We start from the raw sequence: 16,634 nt of genomic DNA on the forward strand, positions 1-16,634 counted from the left end.
GGGAAACATTCAGATATATGTTTTGATGTTTGAATAAAATTATATATTGAAAATAAAAACACTATTTGCTATTGTACAATATTTGACCTAAAAACTCATTTTAAAAATTCTTTGGAGGATAAAAATTGTAAAAGCCCCAGCATTGTTTCGAACAATATTTACATTTTTCAGTGTCTTAAATTGCCTGTAATAACACTACATGTACATATCATCTTTGTAGTTTTTGTACTATACAGTCCAATGAATTCAAATGATGTATATATAAGGCACAAGTGTCGTTTGCCTATTTATATTCAAATAATTTAATCATAAATTTGCTGAAAATCATATTAAATAAATAATATAAAAATTATATGAATTAAAAGGTATATATCATGTCTATCATAAAACCTTTTGGACTTTATTGGATTTGATCACGCTCTGACCAAAATTATCACCTCATAATGCTCAAAGAATGATTCCTTGTTCCTTAAATATGAAAATGGGTTCAATTGCATTGTACATCTGGTATGTTCATGTACTTGATTGTTTTTATTTTCACTGAACTTTTTTCCCTTTTGCAAAGCAAAATCTTAATTAAGCTTTCTTCCTGATAATATTTTTTTAATTTCCTTTTTAAGTTAAGTGTGATTTTTTTTTAATCTAATATGGCACAATAATTTTTCTATCATGTCCTGAAAATTTTTTTTATCAGCTCTCTCTCTCTCTCTCTCTCTCTCTCTCTCTCTCTGATCCACTGCCTACATCTTTCAACTTTTTTTCATCATTTTTCATGTGGGAGACTTTAGAATGGCAATGATGGATCAATTTTCTTTTGCTAGCGGCACCCAAAGACTTCAATCCAAATTTTCTTTTGACAGTCATTTAATTACTAGGAAAAGAATAGAAGAAAAGAAAACTTAATACAACTATTCTTTTGATTCAGAAATGGAGAAAGCAAAATCGGTATCATTCCTTTTTTGTCTTTGAAATGTAATAATGATGAAGCAGACAGAGCGACGATGTCAACAGTAATAAAAGTGTCGGTTTCCATGGCGACCTGTGAAAAAAAACACTAGAACAAAATGATTATATGTTTATCAGTATGATATTTCAATTGATAGATGATCTGTCATCAGCTACAGGTGACCGCAAGATCGGTGACTGTTACTCCTTTCACCTGCATCTTTCCAATAGAGGGATTAATTTTCAATTCAGTTACATGTGTACTTTCTATTTATGCTACTGGTGTTCAAATGAAAAAAAAACCCACCTGGTTGCGTGCATTATGTGTGGAAATTTTTTATTTAGTATAATTGTGATACTTTGATCAATACAGTGATGACATTAGTACATTATTTTATATATTTATATTACTATTACGCTTGCAAATTTTTTTTTCAGTTATTATAATTATACAAGATTTATTGATGACAAATAGGTGTAGGAATAAATGAATTGAATGATTAGATTAATTACATGTACTGTTAATTCCTAATTAAAAGCGAGGAATTATAAAATTGCGAGAAGCAGATCTTGCAGATTTTAAAATCTTGCATTTTTTTTCCAGACGCATGTAAACTACATGTATAAAGAAAGAAATAATGATAAGAATTTGGCATGTGCAATTTATTATTATCATGATTTGATGGAAAACGGAGTGAATTTAATTCCGGAATTATGTTCTTGCAGAAAATAAGAAAAAAAATCTATACATGTATTTAATTTAGCTTGTTACTTAGGTCTACAACCATAAAACATTTAATTTGTCTAATGTATTTTATCAATGACCATTGCAGACCTGACTTTAAAAATTGGTAGCATAAAGAAATACTGAATGACATTTGACCTTTAGCATTTTACCTTTATGACTTATATAAAGAAATACACAGACCGTTAAACATTTGACCTCTAGCCTTTGACCTCTATTTCAGGGTGAAGGTCATGCTGGATATGGTGGGATCTTGCTGCACTCTGGTGGCGGGGATAATGTTGGACTGTCCAGAATTTACTCTGTCTCCACAAATTGCCACCATGCTGATCGGTAAATATCAAAAAGTCGAGTGACAATTCTTCTCCTTTCTCCCCTTTGTTTTTTCCTCAAGTTTTGCTTTAGATAAGAATAGGACCAAGGGTGATAAACAGAGCTATAATAATGTTTCATTTATGCATAATGTGTATTTATTGATAATCAACTTGATGTTTGCCAGAAGAGAGAGACATGCACAGACAGCAGGAGAGAGAGAGAGAGAGAGAGAGAGAGAGAGAGAGAGAGAGAGAGAGAGAGAGAGAGAGAGAGAGAATCATTGAAGAAAGATGAATATTTGGGGGAGAGAGAGAGAGAGAGAGAGAGAGAGAGAGAGAGAGAGAGAGAAAATAATCTATAGCAGGAGGGAGCTGGTCTGTGCATTAGACAGTTCATGCTGTTGCTAGGGCAGTCAGATTGGCAGGCAGTGTTTAATTATGAAACTTGATAAGGTCTCTGATGAAGTACATTTGTTGTTGTGACTTTTGTTTTATTCTGAAAGGCGAGCTGGCAGAAATAACAGACAGAGATCAGTGTGTGTATAGTGATTTGGATTATGCAACTTAAAGTGTGTTCATATCGTACATTTTTTGCATTTTGAAATTTGTTCATAATGGATTGTAGTAAATAATGTTAAGTTTTTGTTAGAAAAATCTTTAAAAAAAAATTGATTGAGAGTTTTATGCCTTTCATATTATTTTCTTCTAAAAAATATTTAATATACACACTGTACAATATTATGTACTTGCATCATTTAAATACTAAGTCAAATCCTTAAGGGTTCTATTTCATTACCTGACACTATTCAGTGTTACATTGTTCTTTTAATTTTTAAAATTTAAATTTTTTATCAAAATAAAAAATCAAAAACTTTTTTTTTCCAGGAACAATATTAGTGGACACCGTTAATACAAGCCCAGAGGCAGGAAAGACAACTCCGTACGACCAGGAGATATTGGGCCGCCTGATGCAGGCCGTTCCCAACCTTGATCGAGACAAGCTCTTCAACCAGATTCAGGAAGCTAAAAACGATGTCTCCGGTAATTTCATCTAGATCATGTTTTAACAAGTGCATGCATGGTGTTCAGTTTTTGAGTGGTTTTACATTAGGTTTTAGATTACATGTACATGTGCATTGCGTGGGTTATGTAATTTTTCTCTGACATATGGGTATGCTTAAAACAGTGTAGATCCTTTATCATATGACGTTTGGCATTTTTGTATTGCCCTTTCAAGGGGCCTCTTTATTTTAGTGCATTATGCAGTTGTCTAGAATGAAGAAAAAAAATGAGTTGTGTGTTTGTAATATACATGTACAATAGGTTTTTTTTTTTTTTTTATTAATTTTCAATTTAATCTTTAAATGTTTCATATTGAAAAAAAGGAAAGAAACAAGTTGGATCTAAATTATTTTTGTAGGGATTAAATATTATTGTTTGAAAAATCATTTCGCCAAAGAAAATTTGTTGGGTACTCAATATTTGTTGATAACCGTATTTTGATGAATATCATAGGCACTAGTATTTAAGACGAGGAAAAAAATTAACATTCATTTTGCTTTGAATAAACGAGACATTAAAATCATGTGTGTTTTTATATGTTCTATCTAATCTTCGCAGCCCTTACAACTCAGGAAGTCTTAGAAAAAGACCTTAAATGTGTCACCCATAGCAACCAAACAATGGTGATGTCATCAATTCCTGTGTCTCTGGAAGTAAGTTACCATGGCAACACATATTTTATATGTTCATGTATATGAATGATAATTCAGGTTATTCAGATATACATGTTATGTATGCTTTGGTCTCAGTAGGTTAAGCATCAGTGTTAAGGGATATTTTAATTTTTGGTCATAACAAATGTTGAAAAATTTAAGAAAAATTGGCAATAACAATGTTTTGAAAGATACTGAGCTGTTGTTACTGAATCTATGTATTTTAGCATTTTTTTTTCTGTTACATGAACTATAATTGTTTAGGGTGAGAATCCAGTAGGTTTCAAAAACCTGTTTTCAAACCCTTTGTATTTTATATGTGATTATTGTGTAGAATATAATCAAACCATAATGATTATTGTTTTCTGAAGTAAATGTATATAACTGATAAAACTTCAGTAAGAATATTTCACTTTAAAATTTGTGATTTATTTCAACAAAAAAATTATTAGAAATCAAAATACTCATAATGACAATAATATCAGCTAAACATGGTGGGCTAAACTAAATGTCAATTTTAAGCAATATTCATTCTTTGGAGTTGTCTTTCTTATATACACAACATGTAAGTAAACAAGGAAAAACCCTTTCTGCCGGGTTTTTAAATTGATAATCAGAGTTGGAAATATTTTAAACTGATCAATTTGCAATTACAATCAATCATCATTTCACATCACAACTTGGGTAAAAAAAGTTGATTTTCTCTTCTGAAATGGATTGAGCTGGAGAGGTTTTTTAAGCATATTTACTTGCATATACATTTTGTATAAACTTCCTCAGAGTCTATATATATTTTTTTTTGTTTCAGACTTTTTTGCAGCGATCTGATGTGAAAGAGGCATTAGATGCTGTCATGCATGGGAGAAGTGGACAGAGTGTTGTCGTCATGACAATGCACATCGAGTCGGGGGCCCCCGAAAGGGAAATTTTGCTTTTCTCTCACAATGAAGAGGAATTGAAAAAGGTGAAGTGAAAGTAAATTTTAAAGTAAAGTAATTAGAAAACAAAGCACGGGTTCATATGAACTTACATATGAAATAAAAAATGCCATAATTAATAACCATCAAAGTCAAGTCGGATACAAATTGAACTGTGAAAAATATTCAGGGTCATTCTAAAGAGCCCAAGGTCTAATATGGTTGAATCATTTAAAATCATTTTATTGTTACTGGGAAGTTTTTTTTCATTGTGTAAACACTATTTGTTCTTATTATTACTCCGCGCGTGCATTTAGAATAATAAAAACTTTAAATGATAAATCTTTATCTCTATGTTAAACAAATTTATCAAGACAAAGGCCAAAATAGCACTTCACAAGTTTTTATGAAAAACAATTTAACAACAGTTGTTGAACATTTTAGTTAAATTATGATAAGATTCTGTTTAGATATTTCCTACCCAAACTATTGAATGTGAAAAACAGTCAAACAAAAACTCCCTGATCATAAAAGCTTGTTTGCAATCATATAAATGTAACATGTTTTTATTTCTTGCATTTCAGTTGGCAGAGTTCTTAATAAGTGATAAAGGTGTCCAACTTGATCTTCAACCTTTGACATGTGACTTGAAATACTCATTTGCATATCGCCAGGGAAACGTCAAGGCTTCCAGAAAGAAAGTCTTGCCACTAGTCAAATCCTTTTTGCAAACAACCTGTATACCTCAGGATGAACTCTTGTTGAATTTTGACCCTATGGGGTCAAATGTGAGTGCCAGTGCACTCGTAGATTTTTCTGCTGACTCATCTTCCCCATCAGTGCCAACCAATTCAGATAAACCAAGCACCAATCAAAATCTGTTATTTGATCCCATAATGACCGACAATGCTAATGCCAATAGCACTGCTAACCAAGATCTCCTGGGGTTGTTTGATAGCAGTACGCCCTCTCAGAACCAACCTAAAATCAGTGTCACGCTGCCAAAATCTCGAGAAGGTGGATTTACTGCAGGCTCCGGCATCCCCGATTTGCTGGGAGACTTTACAGAGTCTGACGTGATGGAATCACCCCTGAGGACCCCTGATTTGATGCAGAGTCTCTCGGAAGCTTCCTCTGGACCGGGGTCGACTGCCAACTCCCGTCCTGGTTCGGAATTTCCGAGTCACACGGTGACCCCACCGGAAACAGGTACACCCCCAAACAGTCTGATCTCATCTGGATTTAACCACCCTAACAACGAATTCACGCTACCTAGCATGAACAATGCGGAAACTATTGAAAAGATCCAACAAAAGAAGCAGCAGATGATGAGCCACGGAATGACCACATCGCGGTTGAGAGGAGACTCCACAGACAGTTGTCCCTATACGCCACACAACAGTGTGGCGGATTTTCAGTTTGATGCGTTCGCCAAGGAACATAGCTTACGAACTTTGAATAACTCCCAGATGGTGCGTGATGTGGAACAGAAGAGGAAATCTCTAGGTGGAGAAGTGGATTTGGTTTCTTCTTCCACAGATCAGGAGGAAGCAGAGAATGTAACTTTCACACCTTGCAACAGTTTTGTTTCGGAGCAGTTCGGTGACTTATATAACCGAGATTCAAGTCTACGCAGTCTTAATAATGCAGAAATTGTGCAGCAGATTCAGGAGAAGAGAGCTAGTATGAGTGGGATTGCATCCACTGCTTTAGAAGAGGGAGAGGAAAATGAGGAGGAGTGCAATGAAGAAAAGAAGATGGAGGAAGATGATGGAGAAGAAGCTGTTGTTCCTTTTACCCCACAGAACAGTTTCATGGAAAGCAATTTCGATAGGTTAGCCAAGGAGCATCATTTACCTAGTTTTAACAATGCAGATATGGTGCTCAGAGTTCAACAGAAACGCTCCTCTTTAGGGAACATGATGGCCGACCCCGAAGAGGGGAAAGTTATGTCCCCTGGTGCGGAAGGAGAAGAAGGGGACCTCGAGCAGAGTTACTCCCCTTTTACACCTCAGAACAGCTTCGTAGAATCCCACATGGAGAAGTACGGGAGACATGGTCTTGACATGAATTCTCTCAATGACCGTCTGCTGGGTATTGGTCAGGACAAGTCTGTGATAAATCCACTGGTGCCAAATCTACTGGACTTTGACCCTTTGTCAGGAAAACCAGAAAATGTGGTTGCCAAGGGAATTGCTCAAGAAATGTTTAAAGACAATCAAGAAAATTCAGTGAACGACTTGCTAGATCTTAACTTTGGTGATCAGGAGGATGAAAATGGTGATGGCAGCGGCGGCAGTGATGGCACAGGGAATCATGGGAAATCCAGTGGCATTATGGGAAAAAATGACAGTCAAGGAGCTCAAGGAGACAGAAGTCAGTCAAGCGAGACATCTCCAAATATGGACACCGGACCAGTGGATGATGTTGCATTCTCTTTAGCGGGGAAGCTCATAGAACATGTATTAGATAACTTTGAACCTAGTGATCTATTGGTGGACACGGCAGAAAGTAATGAGGTGGTTGTTGTCCCTGTTTCTACGGAAACCAATAAACAGGAAGAGCAAGCAGTAGAAGTAAAATCTCAAGGACCCCCGAGTTTGTTGGTCCCTGACTCAAGTACTGGTAAGTTTTGGTGAAAAGCATTCCTTTTTTTTTCTTCACAAATGGATTGGATAGATAATTATACCTTTATATGCACATTGAAGTATATTCCTTCTCTGGTTTATTCAAAAATGAAGATGGCTGCAGATTCCTCAAAATTATTCATATAATTTCTAAAACTGATTTTATTTTTAGGCTAGAATTGTTAAAAAAAAATCAACAATTATTCAATAAGATTCAGTGGAGATCTAAACAAAGATTATTACATCGAGCTATTTCATTGACAATTGCAAACAGCACTTTAAAATAACTCAGGAGGACATATAAACAGAGAGATGAATGTATCGCTTGATATTAGTTATCTGTTAGTTCAGTCTGTAAATGTAAATTAATTCAGAACAGTAAATGATAAGATGATCAACTTTTGAAAAATATGTTTTTTTTCAGATGTGAAGAAAGTTCCAAGCAGTGGGCAGCTCCTTGGCTTGGAAACTGATTATCTCTCCAAAGTGGACCTTTTCCATGGTAACTATGACCTCATGAGTAACCAAGGCAACCAGGAGGTGGTGGAGAGTTCAAGTTTCCGCAAAATCAGCGGAGAGGCTCCGCAGACCGTCCGAGAGGAAATTCTGCACTCGATCTCGCGCGAGTCTTTCGACAGATCTCGAGAAGGAGAGGAAGGTTATAAAGAGAATGGAATTGAGGAGGAGAATGAAGGAATGATGGAAGAAATCAAGGAGGATAGAAAGATAGAAGGAGGAATGAGTAAAGCAGGAGATGTGAAAGAGGAGGAGGAAGTCAAGATTGAGGAACAAGAGGGCAAAGTTGAGGAGCAGGAGTCTGATTTGACACAGACAGAGGGGGAAGAGGGTAAGAGACTGTGTTAAGCAGTGTTAAGGGTCCTCCACACTCCTAACTTGTGAAGCTTATGACATCATAGTATTATGATTTAAGGAGGATGGACAGTCAACAAATTTACCATCTGATCTACCTTACAAATTTAGATATTGAATGTTTGGGGGGTTGGATGAATGGGATTGAATAATGAAAAAAAATATTTTATCTTTATGCAAATGCTATTCATCTTTAAAAGATCAATATAGTCTAAATATGGTAAAGACCGTCCAACTCTCTTAATTAACACCTTCACGGTAACTGCGATACTGCTCTTTTGCAGGGCAAAATGACATGGTTTAGTGAAATATGACGTAACGTCAATAGTTTCATTTACGTCATTTAATTATCTACCTACTAAAATTTTGGCAAAGTGTATCATTTTGCCCTGCAAGAGAGCAGTACCCCAGTTATAGTGAAGGGGTCTATTGCAGTGGGAAATTGTTTATATCAAAACATTTAGATTGTCAAACTTTGTAGTGCAGTGTATATTGTGTCAAATTAATGGCCTGCAGATCCCTAGTTTCAATACAACATCTTGTCAGAATTCTTTCAAATTATGATTTTCCCATAATAGCTAATTTTACTTGCTTAATATTTAACTTGCATTTACAAATTGTTCACATGCTAGAATTTTATCATACCTTAAAAAAAATACTAATTTGTGCTTGTATAGAATCTGTTAATTTTTGTCGTATTTCAATGTCGTTTACCCACTGTTTATACAATAAAATTTGCTTTTAAGGAAGTCCTTGGTTCACAAACAATCTTATACTTGAAACCACTGCAGTATTTCAGTCATCCATAAATCACACTTTTGCTCTTGAAATATGTTGAAAGGAAGAAAAATCTTAAATTGCATTTTGAATTTTGTATGTATAGTTTAATGTTGTGTAAAGATGCAGACTTAATGAGGCTTGGTATAGTCTTGGTGTTTGTAGACTGTATTAAACTCCTTGAGTTGGAGAGCTCTTGATACAAGAAAATATGTAAAATTTAAAACCCTTTAATATCTGGATTTCCTTTGCTAAATATCATAGTGTATTGCTAAAAAATCAAATTGTGTAATGGATCTGATGGGTGATTTGTTAAGCATCCAGCTTTCTCAAGTCCGAGGCTTGCCTCATGATGGGCGTGGAGATGTGAATCTCAAATTCTTTATGGCAGGGACTATTAATATTCAAGCATTATATAAGAAACTGTTAAAAATAAAGGGGAAGGAAAAAAGATGCAACTTCCTTAAAACCAAGACTTTCATCAGTTTTTTTAAGTGAGTTTTCCTGTAAAAATATAAAGCTGGCATAAATCGAAAAATTGTTCATGATTAGATTTGTTATAATTTTGGAAAATGTTATGGTTTTTCCAGAGACATGGTCTAAAACAGTTTAATAGTAATTTGAACACCCTTTGTGTGATGCAGTACATTCAGTACTTTGATTTTTGTAGAAGTTACAGAGAGTGAAATAGAGCGTACTCAGAGTGAGAGTGATGGGGAGAGTGCGTCTTCACCGACTCAGCATGTGGCCAGGGAGTTGCTGGATACAGTCATCAGAAACGCTGTAGAAATCGTCCAATCAGGTAATACCCAATCATATGTAAGTTGTCATTATCTTTAAATCAGAGAAAGAAATCAAATGTTCACATGTCAGAATTCGTCCAATCAGGTAACTAGAGTAATCAGATTTAAGTTACTAGATTTTTTAAATGTAAGGAATTAATTTCTGCGTAAAATCGGGAGGAGCAACCCACAGGCTCGCGGCTTTTTAAATCTTGCTCAACTTTTTTAGACATTTTTTAACTATAGAAAATCATATTAACAAAAAATTGGTGATTGCGATTTTATATTCTCGTGATTTGATACAAAACAGAGAAAAAAGCAGAAGTAAGCACTTGCGTAAAATAAGGAATTTACAGTAAATATTGTTATGATAATCTTCTGTTAAGGTATACAGTTGACCAAAAAAGTGCTAGTCATAATTTTTCTAGTCCGGTACAGTCAAGGAGAGTATTTTGTACACCACTGCAATAATCAAAACGGGTCTGCTTTACACTTCAGTGCATACAGTTGACCGTAAAAGCAATTTCCAAGTAAACCCAAAGTTAACCCCGAGTAAACCCCGAGTGAACCCCAAAAGTATACCTCGGGTTTAGTTGGGGTTTATTCTGGTTTTAGGCTGGGTCTGATCGGTACTGTATTATAAAAGGGGTCCTACTGCAGAAAAAAAATCTACATCAAGCTTTTTTTTTTCTCGTTTGAATATGTTTGTTTTGAGAGAGAGAGAGAGAGAGAGAGAGAGAGAGAGAGAGAGAGAGAGAGAGAGAGAGAGATGGAGAGAGAGAGAGATGGAGATGGAGAGAGAGATGTTTTGTTCTGTTTTCTCTTCTTTTCTGTTGCTCTCATTTCTATACCTCTTCCACTTAAAATTGGTAAGTTTAATTTGCACCCCTGTTAGAGTTATCTCTCTTATCAAGGTGTCAATTTTCCATGGATCCGATAATAGTTACCCACAATTTAAGGTTAATTATAATGTTTGTCTTTATTTGAATTATCTTTCTGATTAGTAAAATTATTATATTAAGTTTTAACAAATCTGGATACAACTGACAGAAAAAAATGAAGCTTATTATAACTAAGTCTAGTGAAAAATTAAAATAAAGAAGATATTTTTAGCTCACCGAGACGAAGTCGGGGGGAGCTTATGCTATACCCTCGGCGTCGGCGTCGGCGTCGGCGTCGGCGTCCGGACCTGGTTAAAGTTTTTGTTGCAGGTCCTGTATCTAACTTATTACTTGTCCTATCTTCACCAAACTTGCATGAATGATGCATCTGGACCTACTAATGGATGGTTTCGGATGCTAGATGAAGTTAGGTTTTTCGAGCAGGTTAAAGTTTTTGTTGCAGGTGCCCTTTGATAGCCATTTCTAAGTTACTACTGGTCCCAACTTCACCAAACTTGCATAGATGGTGCGTCTTATGATACTGATGCACCTGACAGGCTTGAATGCTGAATCTGAGCCATAGGTTTCGGATGCTGGATGAGGTTAAGGTTTTAAGAGCTGGTTAAAGTTTTTAGAGCAGGTGCCCTCTGATGATCATATCTTAGTTATTACTGGTCCTAACTTTACCAAACTTGCATGGATGGTGCGTCTTATGATACTGATGCACCTGACAGGTTTGAATGCTGAATCTGAGCCATAGGTTTCGGATGCTGGATGAGGTTTAGTTTTTTTGGAACAGGTCACATGTTTAATATATGTAGGTAATAGCACTATTTCAAACTTGCATATATGATCTAACTATAATATAAATGAATGGCAGAGGTAGCTTCAGATGCAGAGCCTGATCTCCATTATCAAGGATGCTAAAAAATATATCTTAGTTATTTCTGGTCCTAACTTCACCAAACTTGCAAGGATGGTGCGTCTTACGATACTGATGCACCTGACAGGCATGAATGCTGAATCTGAGCCATAGGTTTCGGATGCTGGATGAGGTTAAGGTTTTAAGAGCTGGTTAAAGTTTTTAGAGCAGGTGCCCTCTGATGATTATATCTTAGTTATTACTGGTCCTTACATCACCAAACTTGCAGGGATGATGCATCTCATGATACTGATGCATCTGACAGGCTTGAATGCTGAATCTGAGCCATAGGTTTCGGATGCTGGATGAGGTTTAGTTTTTTGGAACAGGTTACATGTTTTATAGATAATAGCTTGCATAATTGATTTAACTATAATATAAATGAATTGCAGAGGTAGCTTCAGATGCAGAGCCTGATCTCCATTATCAAGGATGCTAAAAATTCTCCTACCTCACTCAAACCTGCTTGATAGATGTGTTTGTTGTTAAATGATTTAACATGATTCCTATGATATAGTATTCTATGATATGATACACTATTGTTTTATATGATACAATGTAATATCATACATTATATTGTAAAAAGTTATATGATATGATATGATATTGTATCAATTTTTTTGTACATTATTATATGATATTGTATTATGATATTGTTATGTATAGTATTGTATATTATTATACAATATTGTAGAATATGATATTGTATAATATATTATTTTATCGAATGATATTGTTTCATATTATATTGCAATATATGATATTGTATCATATGATACGATATTGTATATTATAATTATAGCATATCGTATGATACAATATTGTATAATATGATATTGGTTTATATAATATATTGTTATATAATACATGAAATTGTATTATATGATATTATAAGATATCATATAATTTGATATTGTATAATATGATATTGTATCATATGATATTATATTGTATAAAATGATATTGTATTATATAATATCGTACTGTATCAGATGATATTGTATCATATGATATGAAACAATGTTTTATCAAATTATATTGTATCATATGATACAATATTGTGTATCAAATATGATACAATATCATACAATACAAAATTATACTATATTATACAATATAATATCATATGTTACAATATTGTGATGTATTATGTGATATGATATAGTATCAAATAATGCTATATTGTATTTATATTAGATATTATGATATTGTATTATGTGATTAAATACAATAATGTATAACACGATACAATGTCATATTATATGTTACAAAATCATATTGCATCAATATTTATTACAGTATTATATTGTATTAAATGATATATATTGTAAGTATCATTGGATGCAATATCATATTTTATATTATTGTATTGATAAACATTGTATCTTATAATAATGTATGAAATGAACATAGGATTATCATACAATTTTTTTACATATGATATACGATATTGTGTCAAAACAGTATCCATGAATATCCAAGATCATTAACTATGATTTTCATATCATATGATAAAGGTGGTTTTAAAGGTGATGCCTCATAAAGTTGATGCCTCGTCTCGGTGAGCTTTGTAATCTGTGATTACCTATGTTTATTTACAGAAATGGAAGAGGAAACTGCATCAGCAAATCTAAGAAAACCCAAACTTCCCTCCCAGAGTATCTTCAACTTCGACACGGCAGATGATATGGAAGAATCTGGGTCGTCTCCGTCGGATGGGTCATCCCCGACAACGACAGAGGCGAGTTATCGGCTGTCTTCCCCGGATTTGACTGAAGGTGCGAACAATTCTGGCGTTATCGGGATGGTTAGTTCTGGTCTTTCTATTGGAAGCATAAGCAGCGAGAGTCTGTCTTCGTACACTGGATTCAAGAGTGACGTTAACCTTGATCAGACGGGCAGGTCGATGGCGTCCATGGGAAGTATAAGTAACGAGAGTTTGTTGTCGTACTCACACGTCAAGAGCGACATGAATCTTGAGGACTTGACTCCTGAAAACAAAGAAAAGGTGAAAAATCCGACATCTGGAAAAGAAAAGCTGGAAGTGGAGGACTTGAAAGTGAAAACCAAGGTGATTTTTAAAGTTGACTCGTTCACGGACGATAACCTGGATGAAAACACAGATAAAGTGAAAGTGAGGGGAAAAGAGAAAGTGAAAGTAGATTCTGAAAGTAAAAAGGAAGTGTACATGACCACAGCTGGACGGATCAGCATTAAGGTTGATGACAAGGCCCTGATGTCAGATTTGTCGCCATCCAAAGGTCAGTCTGTGATGTCATCAGTGACAGAGGAGAGTTCTCTAGTGACATCATCACAGTCCAACGAGGGACTTCCCCTGATGTCTGTCTCCAGTGATCCATTTGAGAGTGTTGATTCTGCTGCCACGGTAACAGAGGATGAAAAAGAGGTTAGTAGGAGGCTGTGTATGTCGTTACATAATCTGTGTGCTGAAGTCCATTTATAGTGAAGAAAAGCTTCAGGTAAAAATAAAAGTCCAAACTACCAGGAAAATCTTTGGCAACTTGTTCCCCATTGGTTCCTATTATTTCTGCCAGTCCTCAACAAGTACTTTATCAATGAAATTCTCCTTTTTGTCAGGCAGTGACTGTAATTTTGTTTTGTTCATAAATTCTGTGACTTGTGTAAAAAAAAAAAAAACCCACCAAAAACCCAGTTGACACCTTGCCAAATAATACCTAGGATGTAGGTTTTGCATTGCTGCAGCATTATACATATATACATTTCATATGTGGATCCGAAGGGGGGATGGATGGGTCCTAGAAAATTAAAACTGGTTAAATTCATATAGTAAAATTATCTAACATATGCCATGGAACAGCCCCCTCCCCAACAAAATTATTCCCCAGATCCACCCTGAAAAAATAAAAAAAAAGTTGGATCAGCAATGCATGTAACTTAATTATGATATAGAGATCATTATCAAGATAAGGGAAATAACTCTTGAACACATCAAAGTATTTGCACTAAATTTTGGCAATAACGCAGTTAATTTGTCACTTGATAGTCTTAACTTCCTTATTGCAAACAAATCCCCCTATCTATGGCCTCTTTCACATATAATAATGCAGCAATGTTCACTCATGTTGCCAAAAAAAAAAAATCAGAAGGCAAAACTTTTTAGATAATCTTCTTCATTGAAAGTTAACAGTGAGCACTTAAGCCAGCTCATATGCAACTGAAATCTCTTGGATTTCGTAAATGACGTTCAGAACTTCTTATTCTGATTATATCAAGTGAATTCAAGTGCATTCCTTGTGAATATCTGGAATTCATCCGGATTTTCTCTGTCATTCTGTGGTTGCCAAATCACTGATGTTATAGAGACTTTTAAGTGAGTGGATTAGATTTTCACATTTGTATTTCTCCCATCTTCGCCTCGTTGGATTTTGTTAATTTGTATGTAAGTGGTGATTCATAATAATGTTTTAACATGTTTAATATGTATAGTTTTGAGTGGTAATTGCATATACTCATGTTAAAGAAAAAAATGTGTTTGTTAACCTATACATATTAACCATGTCATCCGTGCTTCTTCATGTTCTTTTAGGAGAGTTTAATGCATACTAAGTTAAGCTATTAAATAAATTTAGACATGGTAGGGATGAAAAATGCAAGTCAACGCAATTTTTTAGACCTGAAAACTACATTATAGTAAAACCCTTAATGAGCTTATATTACAGAGAGATGAAAAAATGAAATTAATACATTTTTGCTAGACCTGATATTGAATTTGACATGGTATAGATTTACCTTGAGGATTCATGATTCATCATATCTAATTAGTTACAAGTGTTTAGTGCAGTAAATCAACATCCCTTTAGCAGAGTCCCCCCCCCCCCCCCCCCCCCCGGACTTTAAATAAAAAAAAAATTTTGAAGTTTTTGAATTGGACCTTCTTCCAATTATTGTTGCATGAATTGCAATGATTCCTGGTGTGTATATACTTCCCTTAGACATGCAATCCTTAATTATGATTGCTTGCTGGTGGCCGGCATTGGTGATGCATCATTGAATTGAAATATATCAAAATATTAAGTTCCAAATTAATTAATAGTTTATAATACAGTTTTTTTTTAAATGCCCTTATGTAGTACGTGTGTCAGTGTTTGGTTAAAAAAATATTTTGTTGTCAATGATTTAAGGTAGTCCTATACTCGGCACTAAATGGGCTCAATCATTAAAAGCTTAGCTTTAAATGATAAATATACATTCTAACAATACATATACAAAAGAAAATATGTATGTTTACATGCTAGTTTGTTTGTTATCACCTCTCAGACGGGTGTACCCCCTTGCGAAAATTATTGACAATTACGAAATTCCAGACGTCCGTTTTTCCTAAAAATAATTACCAATTTTGGGAAAATTAGAACTGAACATACAAAATAGAGTATAAATATTTATTTAAGCCATATCTCATCAATAATTTTGCGCAAATTTTTGTAAGTAAGAACGCTTTATGGACCTGATGTATCAAAATAGAATACAAAAAATGCAATGCAAGTATCGCGTTTGGTAAATTATTTACTATTTTATGGACTCAAACTTAAATTCATGGTGTTTATTCTATAGATTGACATCTTAGAAAAAAGATTTGGTAAAATAAATTATATGTTGACGAATTACTTTTCACGCTATAAGCTCTAAACCAAGTAGACCCTGACGAAAAAATCCGTAAAAATCACATTTTGCTACAGTTTTCTGCCTAGATCTGTCAACAATGTTAGATATCATTTAAACATTAATTAATTTACAATTGGTAATATTCGAATTAGCTTCTGTCTCTAAATTTAAACCGGTTTTAGTAAAAGAAAAAAGAAAAATTCCGGGGGGGGGGGTCAAAACAAAGAAGATATAAGCATACCCGAGATCCTGGTTAATCAGAAACTTCGTTTTTCATTTTACTTTAACAGAATCGAGTTTCTCAACATTAATCATTTCTATCTCTCATAGAATACATATATTACCGTTCTAATTGCTTATTATTGCCATTGTTTACAACAGCGATGTAGAGCAAAATCAATACCGGGTATCAAAAACGCTTTGTAAAAGTCGAACCAAACATGTAAAATCCGTATTATGACGTAGTGCGATACTCGGTCTACTTTAAGATTTATG

The 16,634-nt window shown here is 34.4% G+C and overlaps 1 protein-coding gene across 1 annotated transcript in view; it reads left to right on the forward strand.

Annotated features, from left to right (window-relative positions):
* The window catches only part of LOC105326623 (uncharacterized), a 40,000-nt gene that overhangs the window by 9,773 nt on the left and 13,593 nt on the right, over positions 1–16,634 (forward strand). Inside the window, exons 5-12 of the mRNA XM_034464462.2 lie at positions 1,914–2,023; positions 2,890–3,045; positions 3,625–3,719; positions 4,528–4,683; positions 5,221–7,261; positions 7,688–8,110; positions 9,581–9,712; positions 13,097–13,902. Of these exons, the coding sequence (XP_034320353.2) occupies positions 1,914–2,023; positions 2,890–3,045; positions 3,625–3,719; positions 4,528–4,683; positions 5,221–7,261; positions 7,688–8,110; positions 9,581–9,712; positions 13,097–13,902 (3,919 nt within the window). The remainder of the gene's footprint in view (positions 1–1,913; positions 2,024–2,889; positions 3,046–3,624; positions 3,720–4,527; positions 4,684–5,220; positions 7,262–7,687; positions 8,111–9,580; positions 9,713–13,096; positions 13,903–16,634) is intronic.

The sequence above is a fragment of the Magallana gigas genome, chromosome 1 (genome assembly GCF_963853765.1).
Source record: "Magallana gigas chromosome 1, xbMagGiga1.1, whole genome shotgun sequence".
NCBI classification, from domain to species: domain Eukaryota; kingdom Metazoa; phylum Mollusca; class Bivalvia; order Ostreida; family Ostreidae; genus Magallana; species Magallana gigas.